We start from the raw sequence: 22,508 nt of genomic DNA on the forward strand, positions 1-22,508 counted from the left end.
AGCAGAGACTAAAGGAAGGACAATCCAGAGACTGCTCCACCTGGGAATCCTTCCCATATTCAATCATCAAATCCAGACACTGTTATGGATGCCAGCAAGTGCTGGCTGACAGGAGCCTGATATAGCTGTCTCCTGAGAGGCTCTGCCAGTCCCCGACTAATATAGAAGTAGAGAGGCTCACAGTCATCTATTAGACTGAGTACAGGGTCCCCAATGAAGGAGCTAGGGAAAGGACCCAAGGGGAGCTGAAGGGTTTGCAGCCCCTTAGGATGAACAGCAATATGAACTACCTAGTACCCTCAGAGCTCCCAGAGACTAAACCACCAACCAAAGAGTACACGTGGTGGGACTAATGGCTCCAGCTGTATATGTAGCAGAGGATGGCCAAGTCGGTCATCAATAGGAGGAGAGCCTTTTGTCCTGTGAGGGTTCTATGCCCTAGTGTAGGGGAATGCCAGGGCTAGGAAACAGGAGAGGGTAGATTGGTGAGCAGAGGGAGGGGGGAGAGAACAGGTTTTTTTATTTTTCCAGAGTGGAAACCAAGAAAGGGGATATCATTCAAAATGTAAATAAAGAAAATATCTAAGAAAAAAAACCATTGCAATGACAAAGGCTCTTTGATCAACACAGAGTTTTCTCTTTTGGAAATTCTAATTTTGATTAAATCAGCTCTTATGCTGTTTCCTGTTTCTATAAATACAGAGTTTTAAAATATTTCTAGGCCAAGTGTGGTAGTCCATGGCTTTAATCCCAGCACCCAAGGAGGCAGAGGCAGGTATATCTATGTAAGTTAGAGTCCTGCCTGGAAATCAAGTTCCAGGATAGCCAGGGCTGTGCAGAGAAATCCTGTCTCAAACAAACAAGCAAACAAAAAAAAACAAAACCAAGAATCACCAAAAAAAAAAAAAGTTTCTATTTTTGAAGACTAATAACAGTTGCACTCTTAATAACTCATAGCAAGGCATTTCTCTTCATAAACACTTTGTCATTTTGACTCCAGTCTTTTGTGGTAAAACAGTTCAATAATTATTTTGCAGCTAACAGCTGTTATAGTGTGATAGTTGGTTCTATGAAAGATTACATTGATGGGGTCCTAGTCTGATTTCAGTGTGTGGTGAATAAGCTCATGCATTTACTTGTATTAGACATTATTGTGCAGAGTAAATTTTATATAGACCTTAACTGGTTAGTGTTGTGATTGTGCCTGAAACTCTCAGAACCCAGCTCTCAGGGAGAAATACCAAACTTACAAAATCAAAAACTTGTATCAGTGTATTACGGTTTTATGTATTAGGTCATAAACCCCAAAACACTTTTATGTAAAGTAAATTTTGAAATCCTTTCTGAATTTTCATGTGTTAGGTGGATTATATATATATAAGTATATATATATATACTTATATATATATAAGTATATATATATATACTATAAGTATATATATTATAAGTATATATATATATACTTATATTATATTATACTTATATTATATATTATAAGTATATATATATATACTTATATATATGTATACATATATATATGAATTAGTCTTTATATAGCAATATAAGTGCAATGAATACTTTTATTTGGTTTGTAGAATATAGTGTCTACATTAGATACCAAAATAGCCTTGGCTTGGATATTTGGTCCTTTTACTAATTAATAGCTGTGTGAATTGGGACAATCATAAAATTTCCACTTCCATTATCTATGAAATTAGGCTTATTGGACTAGAAGAATTGTTATATCTGTTCATATAAGAAACTGTAGGTTATTGTCACTGTCTTTGACGATGAAAAATTAGCTTGGCAAAAGTAGTAAAATGTCATAAAGTCATAAGTGGCTTATAGTGTGTAAGCAAAGAAAAGGGACATTCCAGGAGATGGCTTGGACATGAGGGGAGAAATTTGGGTCTTGGTTGCTGAGATGGCTCAACAATAACAGTGATGGCCCCAAGCCTGACAGACTCTGGTCTCACACATGGAAGCAGAGAACTGACTCCCACAAGTTGTCCTTTGACCTCTTTGTACTGTGACATACCCATGCTCAAATATATGCACCACAAAAAAATACAATAATAATTTATTTTTTTAAAAAATCAATCTTGGCTTGTATTGTCCAGTTGAGCACACATAATTATTTAGTATGATTAAATAGTGTCTAGAAAGTATAAATATGTGCTGTTTCCATTTGCTAATTGTGGTTGTCATTATTTTGATTATTCTTAGGCAGAAAAAGCTAGCTTGGTTCATTTACTGGATTTCCTTGGTATGATTTTTCTCACAATGATTTGGGCCATTTGTCCACGAGACAGCTTGGCAGTTCTGGGCCAGTGGATCCAGTCAAAGTTGCAGGAGGTAAGTTTCAGATGGTCTGTGGCGAGCATGCGACCCTGTCCATGTAAAGCAGTGCGCATCGGAATTTAAAGTCTGTCCTAGTGACAGTACTGAATTCCATGTGTGCTTTACCTGATGGGTGCTGTTCCCTTCTGGCAGTTAATCCAGAAATGCTACATCTGTGCAGTGACTTGTTTAAGGATTGATTAAAAGAGCCACTGTTCCAACTTTGGGCTAATTAGTTTTCTTTTTTAAATTCATAGTTATTGATATTACAGAAAGAAAACCTAGTCACTGCTCCTCTTCTTTGTTCTGTCACTGACCTACTGTGCTGTCAGTGGAGTTGATGGCATTTCCCCTTATGTATAAGTGGATGCTTTTTAAAATAATAGAATCATAAGAGTTGATGATAACAGGGGCAATGTAATTGTTTTTCTCTTGAAATACTAAATGAGCCCCACCTCTTGAGTATGATTTTTCTATTTAATAATTAAACTGAAGGTAAAACAGGGATCCTTTTAGTAGGAAACCAAGGCCCTTGGTGACTGTTGTCAGGAGATGCTCTTTTTCTTTGCAAGCCCCGCTCACCATGGTTCGTGAGCAGAGAGGGATGCTGGCAGTGCTGCACTGTAGAGTGGGAATAGCTCACATTCCTTGCCATTCACTTAGTTACCGTGGTACTGAATGCTGTACTAGGGCTCTGTTAAAACTACTGATGTTTTGTTCTGGATTATTATTGCTGTGTGGCCTTGTCCTGGTATTACAGGTTGTTTTCTGGCATATACAGCCTCTACTCAGTAGATGCCCATGGTTCTTGCTCTCCATAGTGTCTCGATGGCTCAGTGATTTAGAGCCTGTGGTCCTCTTGCAGAGGACCTGGGTTCAGTTTGGTTCCCAGAACCCATATGATCATCTGTAAGCAAGGGGTTATATGCCCTCTTGGTTTCTTGTGTACCAGGCATACCCATGGTGTACTTACATGCAGGCAGAATCACTTATATACATAAAATAAAATAAACCTAAAAGTAATAATTAAAACAAATGCCTCTGCAAGCTGGCATAGTGGTGCATACCTATAGTCCCAACTACTTGAGAAGCTAAGGCAGGAAGGAGGTTTGCTTGAGTTCATGAATTTGAGACAGCGTGAGCTTATAACTCCAAACAAGAGTCAAATCACCTACCTACCCAGTCACCCACCCACTCACCCATCCAACCACTCACTCACTCACTCACTCACTCACTCACTCACTCACCTATTCACTCCTTCTCTCCCTCACTCCCTCACCCCCTCCCCTATCCACTCACACACAGGATTAAGAACCACTTTTTAAAAGCATTTTGCAATAGTACCTGGCACAAAGTAAGAACTCAGCTAATAGGGATGATTATTTGTATTATTGGCCCATGTACAAATCAAGGAGTTTGTTACCGTTATTAGCTTCATTTTGCATATTCCCCTATGAGTTCTTCTGTTGAGGCTGATGCTTATTGGGTTAGCACATTCAGTGGCACACGCTCAGCCTGCTCCCTGAGAGCTGACACTCTGCCATGCAGTGCTTCAGTTTAAACAGATGTAACTGAGTGGGAAGGAAGTCATGTTCTATGTTCTCATACTGTGAACAGCGGTTTAGGTTGCTTGCATCCATAACAAGTAAGTTGCTGGGTTTGAAAAGTTACTTGGTGGATAAATAGCTCCTTTTTCAAAAGTTCTGCTTATTGATCCATCTCCTACAAAGTTTTAGTATTTACTGCAAATTAGAATTTAATTGGAAAACATACTCATAAATACAAGTAATTAGGAAAATTAAAGTTAGGATAGCTGTGTTTTTTAAAAAATTAAAGTCAGAAGAAAATTTTATTTTCCTAACTAATCAATATTTAGAAAAGGAAATGAAGATAATTCATCACAGAAGAACCTCTGCTTTGTGATTAGTTTTCTCACTGAAGTTTTCTGCTAGTGTTATTGGCTCTCATATACCTCTATTTTCTCAATTTCCCTTTAGAATTGGGAGATTAACATTTCTTGGCCATAGTTAAGCTTGCACCAGTGTGTGCACTTGGGCAATACTCTGTTTAGTCATGACAATCATGAGTAGAAAAGAAAAGAAGCTAATGGCAACCCAGGCATGTGCCTCAGGGAAGGCGTGTGCCTCGTGTTCCCTATTGTCATGTTTAAAGTATGAGTCTAATGGCAGAAACAAAGGCCACATTTACATTTTATACCTTAGAGGACAGAGATTTCATACTAGATTTTCAGTGAAATTAATTTAACATTCATTTTTAAATTCCTTTGATCATGGAATGAATTTGCTTAATGTAGTTTTCTGTCCTGTTTCTTCTTAGTATATGTTTGATAGACCATACAGTAGAACATTGGAGGCTGAAGCTGACAAAATTGGACTACAGCTGGCTGCAAAGGTAAAGTGATCAGTAGCTGAAAATACAATGTCCCTCATACAGTTGACAATAACATGTGTTGTCTTAACGTTTGGCACAAGTGCAGGCCAGACTTTAAGACATACTGTCTTAACCCGTTGTAAGACTCGTCTTTATAATACTTGGCAAAATGCTGCACACAGCTCAGTTATAATAATAAGAGGTTTGTCCACAGATATGGAGATTCAGAGGCATGTTGATTGTCTGCACTGGCTCAGTTGTAAGAATAGAAGAGGGTAGCACATGGCAAGGTCCTGTGTAGAAGCAAATCAGTTCCATCCAGACAAAGGAAGAGAAAAAGAGATTACGGTCAGGGAGGTACAGTTCCCTCCCAAGGGCATATCCTCATAAGCAATCTCTTACTTCACTCTACTTTTAACGGGTATCACCTCCTGTAGCACTATGTTGGGGCCAGGCCTTTAGTCACTATGAAGCCCTCGGGGTTACTTAGATCTCACTAAGCCATAGTACTTCTTATGTAATTTTCATAAATCTATAATATTTGAAGATTGTATCTCTTAAAGGAATGGATGAATAACTGAAAATATTCATCAACTCTCTTCTCCATATGAGGCTGTAATTGGTACAATATATTAAAAGTCTTTTTTTTCAATAATTTTTTTATCCACTTATATCCTATTCCTCCTTTCCTCCCAGTTCCTCCCTTAAAATTCCTCTCCCCATTACCCTCTTCCTTTCTCTTACCCACTCTGGGACTTCTAGTTCCAGGAGGACAAGCACATTCTCTCCCTCTGAGGTCCAACCCAGAAGTCCAGTTATGGAAGGGGATCTAGTGGCAGGCAACAGAGTCAGAGACAACTCCTGCTCCAATTGTTAGGGGATTCACATGAACACCAAGTTGCACATCTGCTACAAATGTGTAGGGCCCAGGTTCAGTCCATGCATGCTCTTTGGTTGGTGGCTCAGTCTCTGTGAGTCCCCATGGGCCCAGATTAGTGGACTCTGTAGGAGTTCTTGTAGTGTCCTTGACCCCTCCAGCTTGTTGGATTCTATCCCCCACTCTTCCACAAGACTCCCTGAGCACCACTTATGTTTGGCTGTAGGTCTTTATGTCTGTTTCCAACAAAGACTGGATGAAGCTTCTCAGGAGACAGTTAATCTAAGCTCCTGTCTGCAAGCATAGCAGAGGCGTTGGTCTCTCACATGGGATGGGCCTCAGGTTTGACAGTCATTGGTTGGCCATTCCCTCAGTCTTTGCTCCATCTTTATCCCTCGTGTCTTGTAGGCAGGACAGACTGTAGGTTGAAGGCTTTGTGGGAGGACTGTTATCCCCTTTCCTCCACTGGAAGTCCTTCTTGGCTATGGTAGGTGGCCACTTCAGACTGTACTCCGTGCTGGTACGACTCTCACTTCCCGTAGCCTCCTGGTCCCAGGCTTGCAGCCAATCTCAGAGATGTTCCCCCCTGATATCCATTCTCCAAGCCCTCTCCCCCTCAACATTGCCAAACTCAGTCTATGAGGCCACAGTCACCCTGATACCTAAACCACACAAAGACTCAACAAAGAAACAGAATTTCAGACCAATTTTTCTTATGAACATTGATGCAGAAATACTCAATAAAATACTTGCAAACTGATTCTAAGAACACATCAAAAAGATCACCCACAATGATCAAGTAGGCTTCATCCCAAGGATGCAGAGATTGTTCAGTATATGAAAATCTATCAGTGTAATATATCATATAAACAATTGAAAAGAATCACATGATTATCTTATTAGATGCTGAAAAAGCCTTTGATATAATCTAATCTCCTTCATGTTAAAAGTCCTGGAGAGATTGGGAATACAAGATACATACCTAAACATAATAAAAGCAATAGCCAACATCCAATTAAATGGAGAGAAACTTAAAGCAACTCCACTAAAATCAGGGATAAGACAAGACTGCCTACTCCCTATCTCTTCAACATAGTACTTGAAGTTCTAGCTAGAGCAATAAGACAACTAAAGGAGATCAAAGGGATACAAATTGGAAAGGAAGGAGTCAAAGTGTCACTAATCACATGATATGGTAGTATATTTAAGTAACCTCACAAAAGTCAACCAGAGAACTCCTAAACCTGATAAATAACTTCAGCAAAATAGCTGGATATAAAATTAACTCAAACAAATCAGTAGCCCTTCTTTGTACAAGTGATAAATGGGCTGAGAAGGAAGCTAGAGAGACAATACCTTTCACAACAGGTCAAATCATATAAAATACCTTGGTGTAACTCTAAACAAGTGAGTGAAAGACCTGCAAGACAAGAACTTCAAGTCTATGAAGAAAGAAATTGAGGAAGATATCAGAAGATGAAAAGATCTCTTGTGATCATGAATTGGTATGATTAGTGAAAATGACCATCTTTCCAAAAACAAAATGCAATTTCCATCAATATTACAACATGATTCTTTACAGACCTTGAAAGATCAATTCTCAACTTCATATGGAAAAACAAAAACCCCAGAATAGCTAAAACAATCCTGTATAATAAAAGAACTTCTGTAGGTATCACCATCCCTGATTTCAAGCTGTATATACCACAGAGCTGTACTATAAAAACCACATGGCATTGGCATAGAAACAGGCAGGTTGATCAGTGGAGTAGAATTGAAGACCCAGAAATAAGCCCACACACCTATGGACACTTGATATTTGACAAAGAAGATGAAACCATACAATGGAAAAAGGAAAGTATCTTTAGTCAAAGTCTTAATCTTTATTAGATATAATTTTTGCATGTATGAAATTTTTGGTTATAGAAATGAAGTATGGAAATTAAAACTCTAAAAACATAGTGAATATATAATGCCTTCGGCTCTCACTACTCTGTGTACCTTCTGGGAGGCCAGTGTTGCCTCTGTCCTTCCACCCCTTGTTTCTCGATCCTTAGGGGTTTTAAGAGAACAGGACCATGTATAGCTGTTTTCCTTCACTTGGAGAAGGTTAGACCTATTGCTGTTGTGATTCAGGCTGACTATCTGAGTGTCTGCTCCTGAGATGTGTTCTGGAGAACAAGCGAGGTCTCGTGGGACAGCTCTCTGTGAGCTCCAGAAATGGCTCTGGCTTCACAGGCTTCGTGCTATTTCTCTGTTGGGAAGGACCCTTCCTACCTAATTATTATTGTAACCACCCATGATAGCTAAGTTATCATTATTAGTAGGACATTTTTTAAATGAGTATAAACTATATAGCTTATATATTAAATTAAATATCATTTGGCCCTTTGTTGAGTTATTACTGTTCCAGTAGCTATTAATTATTAAAACTTGCTATTATTTAAACTTCTCATTGTGAATATTAATGAATTTCGCTCTGTAAATGATATCACATATTTACAAAAGTAAAAGTGTTCTTGGTGTGTTAAGTAGGATCAACTGAAGTATCAGGCAGCATGCATTAAGGAGTTACCAAGTAAGGTACAGAGAGCCAGTATGTATGGCTACTACTTTGAATGCACTGCTCTGTCACATTTCCCTTTAAGCATGTTTTGCACTGTGGTTAAGAACTTTAATTTCCCTTAGTAAACTGCTTCTGTTTTATTTCTGAGAAATGTCATTATATTAGTTCTTTTGTGTCACATGCAGAAGTGATCCATTCTGTTTTCTCTGTGACAGCTAATAAACTCAGCCCCAACTATTGAAAGGGTAGATCTGGGGGCATAGTGGTGCAATACCTGTAATTTCAGTACCTTGGAGGTGGAGGCAGGAGGAGCCACACTAGACTCTTGTCTCTTTTGAAGAGTTTTTTTTGTCATGACAGTTAATTGCCACTTTGGAGATTTGCTCCCTGTGACTAGTCCTTCATCCATAGCACATGATCTCTAGCTTTGTGACAGAGTTGGTTCTAGTGCGGATGGCTCTGTTCTCTAGTGGAGTCATGCAATATGGACTTGATGTTCTTGGATCTTTGCATCGTTGTTTACATTTTGTAATGGTCTTACTAAATTATATGTGCATATAACACTGGCCCAGGCATTGGATGGGATAGTTGACCAATGTCTAACACTGAGCTTCCCCATCTATGAACATGATGTATTTGTCATTTATTTAGTTGTTCTTTAATCATTCTTAATAATGCTTTGAACTTGGTTTTGTACATAAGGATTATATATATTTTGTCTGATTTATTATTTGATGTTAAGATATAGTCATTTAAAAGATAACTTTCTTGCCTATAGAAATATAATTGACTTATGTAACTGACTACCTGTCTGCCATCCTCCCTCCCTTCCCAATCAGTGTTTCTCCTTCTTATTATTAGTGTGATATCCAGATAGCACAAGCTGACAGCAGGCAACTTTGTCCTTCCTATCTTATAAGAAGGAAATGTCTGATTTTTCTCAGTTCTCATGGCTCTTGTAAGCTCTCTTAGCCGTATTAGCTATTCTTCTGTTGCTGTGATAAAACATGATGACCAAGGCAGAAGGAAGGTGTATTTGGCTTATGGTTCCAGAGAGAAAAGAGCCCAGAGCATGCCAGCGAGCAGCAGGTGTGGCAGGGGCAGGAGCCAAGAGCTCAACTAGAGCGTGAAGTGGAGAGAACCGCTTGGAATGGCTCCAGGCTTTTAATCTCAGAGCCCCCAGGGACATACTTTCTCAGCAAGGCTGTAGCACCCAACCCTGCTTACACTGTGTGCAAATGCCTGAGCCTATGGGGATAGTCCTTACTCAGACCACCGTAGGGCTGTCCCTCACATTCAGTAATCTGCCTCTACTTCCTCATGGTTTGGGAAATGTTTTTTAATTATGAAAGAATATTGTATCTTGTCACATGCATTTGTTGAATTTATTGAGATGGTTATCTTATTCTCTTTTAATCTGTTAATGTGGAAAATTATATATTTTTTAAGTTAAGCTAACCTTTTATTTTGAAAATATGTATGTATAAAATATATATACACACATATATATGTATGTATGTATGTATATGTATATGTGTATATTGCAAGTATTTTCTCTCATTCTGTGGGAACTTTTGATTTTTTAATGGGTTCATTTTGAACAAGAGTTTTATGTTTTTGTGAAGTTAAATTTTTTATTTCGGATTTAATTATTGTTCAGTTTTCTAAGATGAGAGCTCAGGTAATTAATATTAGACTTTCTTGCTCTTTAACACAAGCGGTTAAAGCTAAATTTTCCACTCCTCATTATTTTACCTGAACTTGAAACATTTTGATACATATTTTCATCATCGTCATTTTAGTAAAAATGTTTCCTAGTATCCTTTGTAGTTTTCTTATGTACAGATTGTTTTAATTCAATTGATGTCTAGATATTTGGAGTTTATCTAAGCGTTTTATCATTGTTTATTTCTAATTTACTTTCTTGCAAGTCAAAGAGCATGCTCGTTAAATTTTAATCTTTGTGCTGGCTGCTTTTATGTCAACTTGACATAAGCTGGAGTTATCTGGGAAGAAGAACTCAGTTGAAAAAATGCCTACATGAAATTGGCCTGTAGGAAAGTCTGTAGTACATTCTCTTAGTGATGTGGGAAGGCCCATGGGGTGGTGGTCCTGACTGAGCAAGCTATGAAGAGCAAGCTAGTAAGAAGAGCTTCTCCATGGTTTCTGTATCCGCTCCTGCCTTGAGTTCCTGCCCGAGTTCCTTTGAGGATGAACTATGACCTGAGAGTGTAAGCTGCACACCCTTGCTCCATAAGTTGCTTTGTCTTGGTGCTGTCCTAATAGAAACCTAACCATAGAAACTTGCTTTGGGGAAACCCTTGGCCTCTCTTGGTGACTGTGTGTTCTACAATAATTCCATGGCTTTTTATAAACAAATACTAGGCTAATTTGGTTTACTGTATCATTCAGGTTAATATGCTGATCTTTAGTGAGAAGAGTTTGAAATATTTTAACTATAGATGTAGACTTGTCTGTTAGCTTTTACCTCATGTAATTTGAAGAGTGTTTTAGACACATACATATTTGTTTTTTTTTCTCCTTTTGAATTGTTTAATCACTTTGAAGTACATTTATTCATCCATCCACCCATCTACCCATCCATCCATCCATCCATCCATCCATCCATCCATCCATCCATCTGATTCAGGGCATTACTACTATAGCCCTGGTCGGCCTAGAATTTACATGGAATGCACTTGTTTCCCAGGTTCGGGGATTATAAGCATGTGCCACCACACCTGGCTTCTTTTTCTTTTACTTTTGTTCTTCCTCCCTCCCTCCTTCCCTTCTTCCTTTCCTTTTCTTCCTTTCTTCCTTCTTTCCCTCTCTCTTTCTTGTTTGGTTTTGCTTTGGTCTTTAGTAATGTGTTTTTTTGTTTGTTTTGTTTTTTGATATGAAACCCCTTGGCACTCTAGCTGTGTTACCACTCACTCACCTGTTGTCCTGCTTGTGGCCTAACTTTTGTCTTTGCTATATACTAGAAAGGCCTCTTAGATTTATTTAAACATTACTGGCCATGGTCACAGGAAGTTTTGCCACTTTTCTGTTTGTGTTAATGAAATTTTGGAGTTCCTTAATGGCCACCAGAAGACAAAGAGGAAACTGGCATCCCCTCCTGTTTTTCTAAATTGTATTAATATAAGAGTTTAAGGGTAGACTCAAATGGAAGCTCAAGGACAGTCTATTAGAGTTGAAAACAAAAACAAAACAAAAAACAAAACCCAGGGCAGGCCAACTGTAGATCCAGAGGTGGGGTGGAGAAGAGGAATAAAGCTGTGCTGTCTCATGGGTACAGAAGTCAGACATATGGTGAACAAGCAGCCAATGGTGGGGACAGGTACTTCCTATTTGGTTTCTGACCTGGGACAAGGGGCTGAGGTACATATTTTACATACCAAAGCTGACCCAACCTCTAGATTCTCCCATCATTTCTCAGTCCCTACCTGGCATGCCCTGCTCCCACCCCTGAACTCTCTAGTCCAGGGACTGGGCTGCCCTCTTTCAGGAGCTCTTCCTTTTATAGTACAGGCATTTTGGTCTCTCCCTCTCTGTCTTCGTCTCCTCTTTTCTCTGCATGCACACCCTCTCTTTCTCCCTCTTCTACCCTTTCCATTCCTTTTCCCCATGGTGACTTCCCTGGCCTTGGTTCAGTGAACTCGTTCACCCAAGAGCAGCTTCCCAATAAGCCTGCCTTTAATATAATCTAATTTGGTTTAAATTGGCTCATTTCACCCGAGGCAGAGAAATAACCTATCTCTTCTGAGCAAGAGTGAGGAAGCCCAAATGTGGGAGACGCCCAAAGTATTAAAAAGCATACTTAGAAAAGAGATAGAAAGAAGAAGAGAAATTATGCTCTTCTGAATAAATTGGAAAAGCAAGCAGATTTGCAAAGCCCCTGGATGAGGACAAGAATCCTGGGAAGGAAAAGTTCAGTTTCTCCTTAAAAGAGCAATTATGCTCTGTAACAAAGTGAGCCTACCTTCTTAGGGGTGAACCCTTGGCCAGGTGACTGAGCTGGAAGGAGTACTGGAAGGAGGTACTTTTGTCTTGGTATTTTACATGACTGTTGCAGGGGGTAGATTGTTTTTCTGGTTCTGTTGACTTAAGCCACAGTCAGATTGTAGCAATCTATGTGCACATGCTGGCTCAACAGCTCTAATGCCTCACTGGTTCTGGAAATGGTCTTAGATCTAGCTACTGCATCTAATGCATCCGTACATTGTTCAGCATCAGGGGCACAAATGAGTCACAAAGGTGAATTAGGGAATGTAGAAAAAAAAAAATCATAGCCGACTTTTCAGATTAACTCTAGTCCAAAGCATAGCAAGAGCTAAAAGATCAGTGGACTCTAAACAGTTTTTCAGAAAAATCATCCCCATAAATGAGTCTGTTTAAAAAGTAGATTTCTCATTTGCTGATTTTCTTCAGCCCCTCGACCTTACCAGCTTCCTGTTTGTCCTCTTCACGCTAGATGCCAGTGTGGGCTCTGAGTCAAGGCAGCCCGAGGACGTCAGTCCTGTTCTCGTGACCGTTAGCATCCTCCATTAGCTTTCTGTCTTCCCTCTGTGAAACCAGTGTGGCCCTTGCTCCAGAAGCAGGGAGACACCTTCGGAATGGTTTATCTTATTTCTTCTGCAGTTTTTCAGGGTTGAGTTCTCTTCTGGCTTCTGGCTTAATTATAGTTTCCTATAATTGTTAAATAATAGCTACTCCTAGTCAAGATTCTAAAGTTGTTCTCGGCTGTAAGGGTCATGTGACCACCACTTCCTTTTCCATTACTGAAAGCTGACAAGCTGTTTAAGAGTCTGTGGGACACAGGTGTTTCTCTGCACAGGTTGATGGTGGCCTCTGGGCACTTTAAATGTAACCGTCTTCTTTGAGGGACGTCCTTTATTCATGATTGCTAAACTTGCATTTTTGTCTTTTCTGTTTTTTGATGCAAACTCTCTACTTACTGTTTTCTTTGTATTCACTATTCTGATCGTGGCCTTTTCATCTGTTTGATATTCTCATTGACTACATTTTACCGTAAAGCATTTGCTCCATTGTTTTCTCTCACGGGACTGGAGATGTACTGATCACTGCTTTAGAGTGGCATAGCCCTCTTCCCTTCCCTTTTGTTTTCATAGTTTCTATGCTTGTCTCACGAATGCTTTCTGTTGTAGTTCAGTATCTTATTCTCATCTATCTCTACTCTGCATTAGACTCACACAAGTCACTTTGTCATGTGTGCCTTTATCCAGCAGAGTGCTGCTGTGGAGGACAGGCCCCCTCCCCAAGCCCTGTCCCGATGGTGTGGACTGCAGTTCTCCTCTAGACCGTGTCTCAGGAACAGCAGCCCCAAGCTTTATCTTCTGTTCTCATAGCACCGTCTCTGTTGGTTTGGGGGGTGCATTTTCTTTTAACTTTTAACATTTCTCTGTAAGAATGTGTAGATGGTTTGGTGAAACTGTGCTGTCCTTGGCTCTGTCTCCCTGTCTGTTTTTTCCCCTCAGTCTTCACCTTTATGAGTTACAGACAAACAAGAGTAGACACTAGCTCACCCCTTTTCTTACTTCCCTCACTGCTGCTTTCTTCTACAGTATGTGGTTTGGGTAGCATGAATGGAGGATGCATAACTGTGAATGTTCACCATTGCTGGGTTCCTAATCTGCAATAACAAAGGGCAAAGTTACCTCCATTGAGCCGGCTCCAGGTCTCTAGAGTCAATGCTAGTCATTCTTCCTCCCCAGCAAGCACCTTTGTTCTATTTTACTGTCCTTCTTGTCCTCATGTTATTACCATTAATAAACACTTGGATTATTTCTAGGAATTACTAATATTGTAAATAATTTTGGAAAAGTCATTGTATTCATATATCCTTAAACTCCATGAGTTTTTCCCTCCCTCCTCATTTCTCTCCTTCCTTTTTCTCTCATGGTTGCATTTTCCAAAGCATACTAAATGTGTTGTGCAGTGTGAGACTTCCAGTTGTGATAATATGGTCTGTTTATGTCAAACACAAAGAAATGTTGCTACAGATGTTAAATCTGTCTTTGTTATGAAACACTCAGGATGAAAAATGCCATCTCTAAAGTACAAGTATTTATTTCCTGTCAAAAAGAGAAGCAGTATGAAAGCTCCGAATATAGTATTTATACGGCTTTTATTCTGTGAAAGCATCCTTTGAGATAATGGCACCTCCACTCCAGTTACTGCTTGCTCTGCCAGTGCTTCAGGTGTGCTGCCTGCTCTTACTCTATGAAGTGGTTACTGCTGCCATAGTCTTTGCAGGTGAAGGAGTTGAGGCCCACACAGATTGTGTTAGCTTCTTTGTTAAAAACACAATGGTAAAAGTTGTGATTCAAACAGCAACGGGGCAGAGATTGGTTTATTTTTACCTGCTCATTGTGGAAACATGTATTCTGTTATGAGCTGCAGTCATCTCTTTACTTGTTGATGTGACTAGGTACCTGGCAGGAAGCCACCTAAGAAAGAAGTAGTTGTGGGGCTTTTGGCTTATGGTTCGAGGGCGTACAGTCATGGTGGATACAATCCAGTACAGAGGTAGGAACATGAGGCAGTTGATCTTGTTGTGTCCTCAGGCAGGAAGCAGACAGTGGACAGGGAGTGAGGCCAGGCTATAAAACCTCAACGTGCATGCCTAATGACCTCCTTCTTTTAGTGATACTCTACTTCCTAAAGACTTGCTAACCTTCCCAGTCAGCACTGCTAGCTGGAGACCAGTGTTTAAACGTATGCTTGGACTACAGTCTGAACTTAACACGGTTACCCCTGTGTTTAGTCTTAGGCACTGGTGCTGTGGAGGAGCCAATGACATCAAGCAAGTAGAATCTTGACATTAGCATGGCGGTTGAGCTAGGCCACCCACATTTGGAACACTGCTTTGCTGGTTAGCTGTGTGATCTTGAACACAGTAGTTACTTTTACTTTTCTGCATCAGCAGTTTTCCCCACCTGGGTGATGATGCTTGGACATTTCTTACTCAGTCAATGCAATTCAAGTTCCTAGAGCACTAGGCTTCTGCATGGGCGTGTCCCGATGTCTGCTTTCCCTAGTCAACAAGGATCTCAGGCGGAGGTATGCAGTACTGGATCCTGGAGGTTTACCTACCTCTTTCTGATACTTTTTTTTCCTGACAAACATTCCATCTTGTATTCAGTTACTGTTTTAAATGCCAACGATCTGTTGTCATTCTTGCTCATTTAAGATTTGCATCTGATCTTTCACCAAGTCCTGGCAATTCCATGTATAAAGTATGTCTCAACATGTTTCCAAGTCCACTGTTAACATCTTACCAGAATGACCTTCCGCTGCAACTTTATTATAGTTTTCACTGACTGCATTCCGACTCCCTCTCACTCCACACTCCGCCCAGCCACACATGAAGAAGCAGCCCTGGAGAGCCAGCATGGGCCTCTGGACTTCTACATGGCATCTGGGCTGACAGGCCTCTAATTCTGAGGGCTTTTGTTTTTCTTGACGTTACAGCAGTCTTACCCAGTCCCGCATGGGTGCCCTCCTTTATTACATGGTTTTCATTTATGAACTGAACATGTATTTGTTGTGCGCCAGGTAATTGGAAGTCACAATGTTAGTAGGATACAGATATAGCTGATTAATAATTTTAAGAAAGTTTGGAGCATTGTGGTAAAGACACAGGTGGGTTCATCCCATGAAAGAAGGAAGCAGAGTGTTAGAACTTGTTTCCATGTTTGAATGACAGCCCAGGAAAGGATTAAGAAAGAAGCATTTAGAGCAGAGTTCTTTGGGATAAGTAGGAATTATCCTAATGTGCTGCTGGTGTGGTCTCAGGAAGATTTGGAACAGGAAATAATTTGTTTAGAGGTGAGGAAAACCAGGCCTGTTCTGGCATTGAAATCTCTCTGTGGCTACAATATAGACAGTTCAGGAGTGTCCATGGCAAGATGGGATGGCAAAGGGAGGCAGAGGCTTTGATAGTGGTCTTAAGGACTAAGCCTTGACTGAACTCTCGGGTGGAGACTTAGGGTATCACAGAGATCTTGGAACTCTGATTTCCTACATGTGACCGCAGACCACAGGCAGGCCACTTAACTGCTCTGTGTCCTGTCTGAAAAGAGGATAATGATGCTCCTGCTTGAAGGGTTACTCTTGTGTCTTGGGCTTGATTCCTGTTGTGATGTGTACCCTGCACCCTGCACCTTTTTGACGTGTACTGACCAGATGCTTTTGTGTATGTGTGGATTCAGGTGCCTCATGCTATGAGACAAGAAAGTCTCTAGAGTTGAGCAAACTCCCCAACCCTGGCCTACAGTTCTCATCAGAGTGCCATACTAGGATTAGATTTGTCTATAATGATGATTTTAACTTAGCTTTCTTTGTCACCCATCTGTAAATGTGCTCTTGCAAATGTGCTGACCCAGGGACAGATACCCACACCTTGCATAGTTGGCCTGGTTGCTGTAAGTTGCCGTTACAATTCTGCATGGGACTTGTGAGTGTGGTTAAGGGGAACTTTCTATGAGGTGGATCTGCTGCTCATGTGCTACCCCATTGGACTTATGAGTATTGGAGGCCAAGGAACAAACAGAATATAGAAAATTCCCTAAGTAACATATAAGCAGTTTTCCAAACAAGCTCTATCTCCTTAATATTCTTTTTTTTAAGTTAGATATTTTCTTTATTTACATTTCAAATGATATTTCCTTTCCCGGTTTCCCCTGGGGGGGAACCTGTTCCTGTCCCCCTCCCCCCACAAATATTTTTTTAATTAGATATTTTCTTTATTTACATGTAAATTTCTCCTTTCCCAGTTTCCCCTCCAAAAAACAAACAAACAAACAAAACCAACAAGAACAAATCCCTGTTGCCCCCCCTCTCCCCATGCCTGCCACCCCACCCTCTCCCACTTATTGGCCCTGGCATTCCCCTACACTGGGGCACAGAACCTTCACAGGGCCTAGGTCCTCTCCTCCTATTGATGATCGAATTTGCAATCCTCTACTATACACATGCTGCCAGAACAATCAGACCCACCATGTGTAGTCCTTGGTTGGTGGTTGAGACCCTGGGAGCTCTGAGGGTGCTAGTTAGTTCATATTGTTGTTCGTCCCAAGGGGCTGCAAACCCCTCAGCTCCATAGGACCTTTCTCTAACTCCTTCATTGGGGACCGTGTACTTAGTTCAATGGATGGCTGTGAGCCTTCTCCTTAAGATTCTTTCTGCTTCTGCTCCACTGACTGTGAAGACGTCAGTTTTACATGCTCACATTTTTATAGTTTACATTTTATTTGGGAGAGCTGTGAGTTATCATTATAAAAATGAACAGAATGCTTAATTTAGAATTAGTGGTTAATTTGTAAGTTTACTGTGGACTGAGCATAGAATAAATGGTTCAAATCAGCTGGGCAAAAGATATTTGACTGTTTGATTTCTTTGATATGTATATTCATTTGTCATTGTGAGGAAATTTTGACACTTGGCAGTCATTTGTAGAAATGACTATATTTTTTAATTTCACAAACAACCAAACCATCTATATTCATTTTTGAGTATCCGTACTGAAATCTAAAATAAGAAAGCTAATTTTCTTTTAATGCTTCTAAATTGGGGGCAGGCTCCTTGGAGGGCATTATGTATGATTGCTTTTGATTATTATGGAGAGTGGGGAGGTGTGGATGTGTTATTTGTTCAGTGGATAGGAGGTAAGGATGATAAATACACTAGAGTGGTTTGAGAGCCCTCCCTGGGAGAGATTGTCCAGCCCCAGAGCTGCTAAGGATCCTTTTGGAAGCATTGCTGTTTTCTGCCTGTGACCTGAGATAGCTGTGCTCATTGCACCATCTAGTGAGGAAAGTGGGTAACAGCAGAATCTCCCTTATCACAGAAATAAAAACCCAAACTTAAAATTCCTGCAAAACAGTAGATTATAGAACCATAAGCCTTGGGACCAGGGAGGAAAACTGGAGCTAATTTGACTCAACTTCTCCTCTTACAGGCAGGGAAACTAGAGTCCAAAGTGGTGACGTGATTTACCTAGTAGCATATTTGGTTAGTAACACGACTCCTGGCCTTATCTTCCAGGTTAGTACTGAGTCTTCATCACAGTGAACTGTCTTTGTGTTGTACTTGGATGAGAGTCTAGGTTCCTAGATTAGTCATTTAAGAAGGAATAAACAGCAAATAAAAAGTCTCGTTCCATAGACATGTTCTATAGTAACTTCCACAACACATATGTTGTGCCCAAATCTTATTTTGAACTCATTTCCCCCAGAGAATGAAGATTAACTTGATTATTAGTTGTTGGATTTGCATTGAGTACTGAGTCTTATGATAAAACTACAAGAGACAAGAAAGAAGTATGAATATACTAAGTGTTATTGATAAACAACATTTTCTATTTACAAATACTGAGAATGATTCAGCTACAAGTATCTATATCACATTTGATCAGAGAAGAGCAGTTTTAAATTATTGACTGGAAAAAGTTGTTTAAAGGACAAGTGACTTACAGAAAGAAGAGTGACTGTAGACAGGATCTACACTGGGACAGGCTGAGCCTGTGTGCAGATGAGAGGGGCTGGCTTCTAGGAGAGGCTGAGGACAGTGCAGGCATGCCTTCAGCACTGGGACGCCTGAGCCCATGCACAGAGAAGGAACCGGCTTCCTGTGGAGGACCATTCAGGTGACGCTGGCGATGCTGTTCACAGTTCTCAGTAATATTTATGTGCTGGATCCTGTCCTGAGTGGGTTACGTGTAATAATTCTTGTTCTCTTCATTTCAGCCATTGGGGTACAGGTACTGTTACCTTCTTTCATTTACCAATGAAATGGGAGGTCAATAACGTGGTACATCTCTCGATGGTGGCTTTCTCCCAGTTCCAATAGGAGGGGCATTCCTGTGAGATGCAGACCTTCTGTCTTCTAAGCTGCTGTAAACAATTTTTGTCTTCCATAGCATCACCTCTAAAAGATGCCCGTTATTATACCTGTTTTGTTCCCTTAAAATATCATAACATTCTTAGTGTGTTTTCCCAGCTCTTGGCCCTTCTGTAACAGTCCTTTGTAATACTGTCTCAAACTATTGACTTGCCTCCCACATGTCTGTGTGGAATACAGAGAGGATGCTAGAACATATGTTCAGATCCACAATGCTACTGGAGTTCAAAGAAGACTCAGAACTGCTAATCTCAGGCTTTTCCTCTTGAGGCGGTGAAGGCCGAGACGAGTTGTGTTTGGGAGGCTAATGGGTACAAAGTTCAGAGCCCCTTTCAGTTTGTACTTGGTAGTGAGCATTTCGGTCATAGGTGGGATAGAGGCAGTCTCAAGCTTGGTCTTTCTCTGGTGTGTTAGGAAATGTACAGGTTTTAAGGGTGGCTCTTATAGTACTATATGCCTTATGGATATCATATCCTGTTGAGTTTATAATCAAAGAGAAGAAATTCGTTGTCAATTATTGTCTTTTACTGCATATTCATACATATTGTTATTATACTCTGGATTTAACTAGATCCTTTGTTATTTATGAATTTATAACACTATCTCTTATGGCTAGACATCTTGTAATTAATTATCATAGGTTCCTGGCTACTCTGGGAAAGGAAGACAGAAACAATGTATTCTGGGTTCTGGACTGGCTGCTTTTCATCCTGATGATCTGCAGCATTAAGTTTCAGAGGGTGAATCTGGTGGCCTTGGAGACTGAATTGTTGGTCCAGGGCACTAACTGGCACCTGACTGTTGGAGTTCAGATTCCTTCACACCCCTCATCTACTCTGTAAACTGATGTAAAATAACATCACTCATCACTAAAGTAATTATGAAGACTGAAGGAGTTAACATAGTTAATGCTTGTAGTCTATTTATAGTTCATTATTAATTAAATAGTAGACAGGATTTCAGTCCCATGTCTTACTAGTTGTAAACCCTGTGATCTTAACATTCCTCTAATTCTGCAGTATTCTAGAACACATTTCCCGTCAACATCTGCCTTTATGTGACCTGGGACTTGTGATTATCACTGGCTCTGCTTGAATAAGGAAAGGTAGTCTAGAAAGAGCCTTATCTTTTCTTCATGTGCTCCCACAAACTTGGTAAATGGATCCTCTTTTATTAGATAGTAATTAAAAAAAATATTTTATGCTGAGTGTGATGGTACATACTTTTAAACCCAGCACTTGGAGGCAGAGACAGGCAGAGGTCAGTGAGTCCAACCCCAGTCTGGCATATGAGCAAGTTCCAGGTCAGCCAGGGATACATATAGAGATCCTGTCTTTTTTTTTTTTTTTAAAGATTTTATTTATTTTTATTTTATATATGTAACTTTTGCCTGTATGTTTTCTATGTACATGTCTGTGCAGTGCCCACAATGTCCAGAAGAGGGCATTGGATTTCCTGGAACTGGAATTGCAGGCAGTTATGAATCACCTTTTAGGTGGTGGGAATTGAACCTGAGTCCTCTATAAGAGCAACAAGTGCTCTTAACTACCAAGCCATCTCTAGCCCATTAGGTATTGTTTTGCTTGTTTGTTTGTTTATGTATCTGCTTGTGCCTTTACTTATGTACCTGTTTGTGCACATGTTGTCTATATTTATTTATGTACTTGTTTGCGCATGCGTGTTCCACAGTGCACATGTGGAGTCAGAGAACCCCTTGTAGGCATCAGTTCTCTTCTATCACACAATCTCTGGGGATTAAATTTACTTCATTAGGTTTGGTGGCAAGTGCCGTCAGCCACTGAGCCTTCTTGCTGCTCCCTTCCCCCCTTTTTGTAGTAAAAATAGCATCAGATCCTCTCACTTACACAGTTAAATGTGTACTACAGAATGATCCCTGGGAGCAGTGTATCTAGATAGAGCACGTATCTAGAACCTACTGTCCAGTGAACACCTCCTCCTGCGTCCCTCAGCACAGGCCTGCCCTGGCTGAGTTTACCTATTTTAGATGCCTCATGTAAGTTGAATTGGTGCCTTTGTCCTGTGCCCAGTTGGCTTTCCTTAGCCTGGTGTCCTCGGTGTTTATCCTGCTGTTGCAGGGGGCTTTGCTTTACATATAGCACTGCTTTTGACTTTTGTTTCATGTTATTACTTAACAGCTATATTTGAGTTTGTATTTCAGTCCAAATAATTTCCTTGCAAGTCCTGTACAGTGAGGCTGGTGCTTGTGAGCCCCTTTTGCCTTTGAGATAGTCTTCCGTGTGGTCTCCTCTTCCCACCTCCTATGCTGCATTTTAGGTGCATGCCACTCTACCCTAGTCACGCCATAGCTTTTGTGTGTCTCAGAAAGTTTTCATTTCTTCCTCATTTATGAAAGTCAGTACTGTAGGAAAGAGCCTTTTGGTTGGCAGTTGTTTCCTTTGTTACTTGAATACATTGTCATCTCTGCTGGGTTTCTGCTAAGAAATCTTCTGATAGGCAGTGTTGAAACAGCCTTTTAAAGAGAAATGTATATCCTCCTTTGGGTTGAATTTGACTGGTGACAGCTGTACTTCCTGTCCCTGAGTGATGACATCTGGAAGTTTCCAGCATCATTTTCTTAAATTCTCTTTCTAGTCCTTCTTTGTCTTCCTACAACTTCCATAATGTGCATGTCTGCCATCTTGGTGATGGCCCGTGGTTCACACAGGTGTCCTTTCTCATCCTTTTGTTCCTGTGGAGAGTTTCAAATGTCCTTCAGCTTACTCTCCTTGTCCCAGTAGAATAACCATTGAAGATCTTTGTTGAGTTTTCTAGTTTAGTCATTGTATTTTTAATTTCCAATTTTTTCTTTTAAAATTATCTTTGTTTGTAGACTTGTTTTTTTAATTGTTAGCTCGATTTTATTTTTATTTTTTATAGTTTACTGAACTTATTTATCAGTGTATCCTAAATTCAATTGTGAATCATTTTGTAGATCTTCATTTATTTAGGGTCCATTATTGTAACCTATCAAGTTTCTTTTCAAAGTGCTATGGTATTCTTTGTTCATTTCATTTCATTTCTTTTCTTTTTTTAACATAGGGTTTCATGTAGCTCAGGCTAGCCTCAAACTCAGTGTGTACCTAAGGATGACCTTGACCTTCTGACCCTTCTTTGTCAGCTTCCCACGATGCAGGATTGCAGGGATGACCACTGTGTCTAGCTTATGAGCTGCTGGGGATCACGCTCAGGCCTGCAGCTCTCTTCTGGCTGAGTTACTTCCCAGCCCAGTGATTCTTAGTTGTGGTTATACTTGCATCTCTCTATCAATGTCTGCGCTTCCAAGAAGCACCCTCTCCTGGCTTTACAGTATTCTTTGATGGACTCTGAGAGTCAGCTAGTGACAAACATAGGGGGATGAAGCTGTTTTCAGTTTGAAATACTTTTGTTATC

General features: G+C 40.3%; 1 protein-coding gene across 9 annotated transcripts in view; it reads left to right on the forward strand.

Annotated features, from left to right (window-relative positions):
- The window catches only part of Oma1 (OMA1 zinc metallopeptidase), an 82,796-nt gene that overhangs the window by 13,844 nt on the left and 46,444 nt on the right, over window positions 1-22,508 (forward strand). For all 9 annotated transcript variants that reach the window (XM_031378019.1, XM_031378018.1, XM_031378012.1 and 6 more), the window contains 2 exons: window positions 2,227-2,355; window positions 4,678-4,752. In XM_031378019.1, the coding sequence (XP_031233879.1) occupies window positions 2,227-2,355; window positions 4,678-4,752 (204 nt within the window). The remainder of the gene's footprint in view (window positions 1-2,226; window positions 2,356-4,677; window positions 4,753-22,508) is intronic.

The sequence above is a fragment of the Mastomys coucha genome, unplaced genomic scaffold (genome assembly GCF_008632895.1).
Source record: "Mastomys coucha isolate ucsf_1 unplaced genomic scaffold, UCSF_Mcou_1 pScaffold18, whole genome shotgun sequence".
In the NCBI taxonomy this organism is placed as follows: domain Eukaryota; kingdom Metazoa; phylum Chordata; class Mammalia; order Rodentia; family Muridae; genus Mastomys; species Mastomys coucha.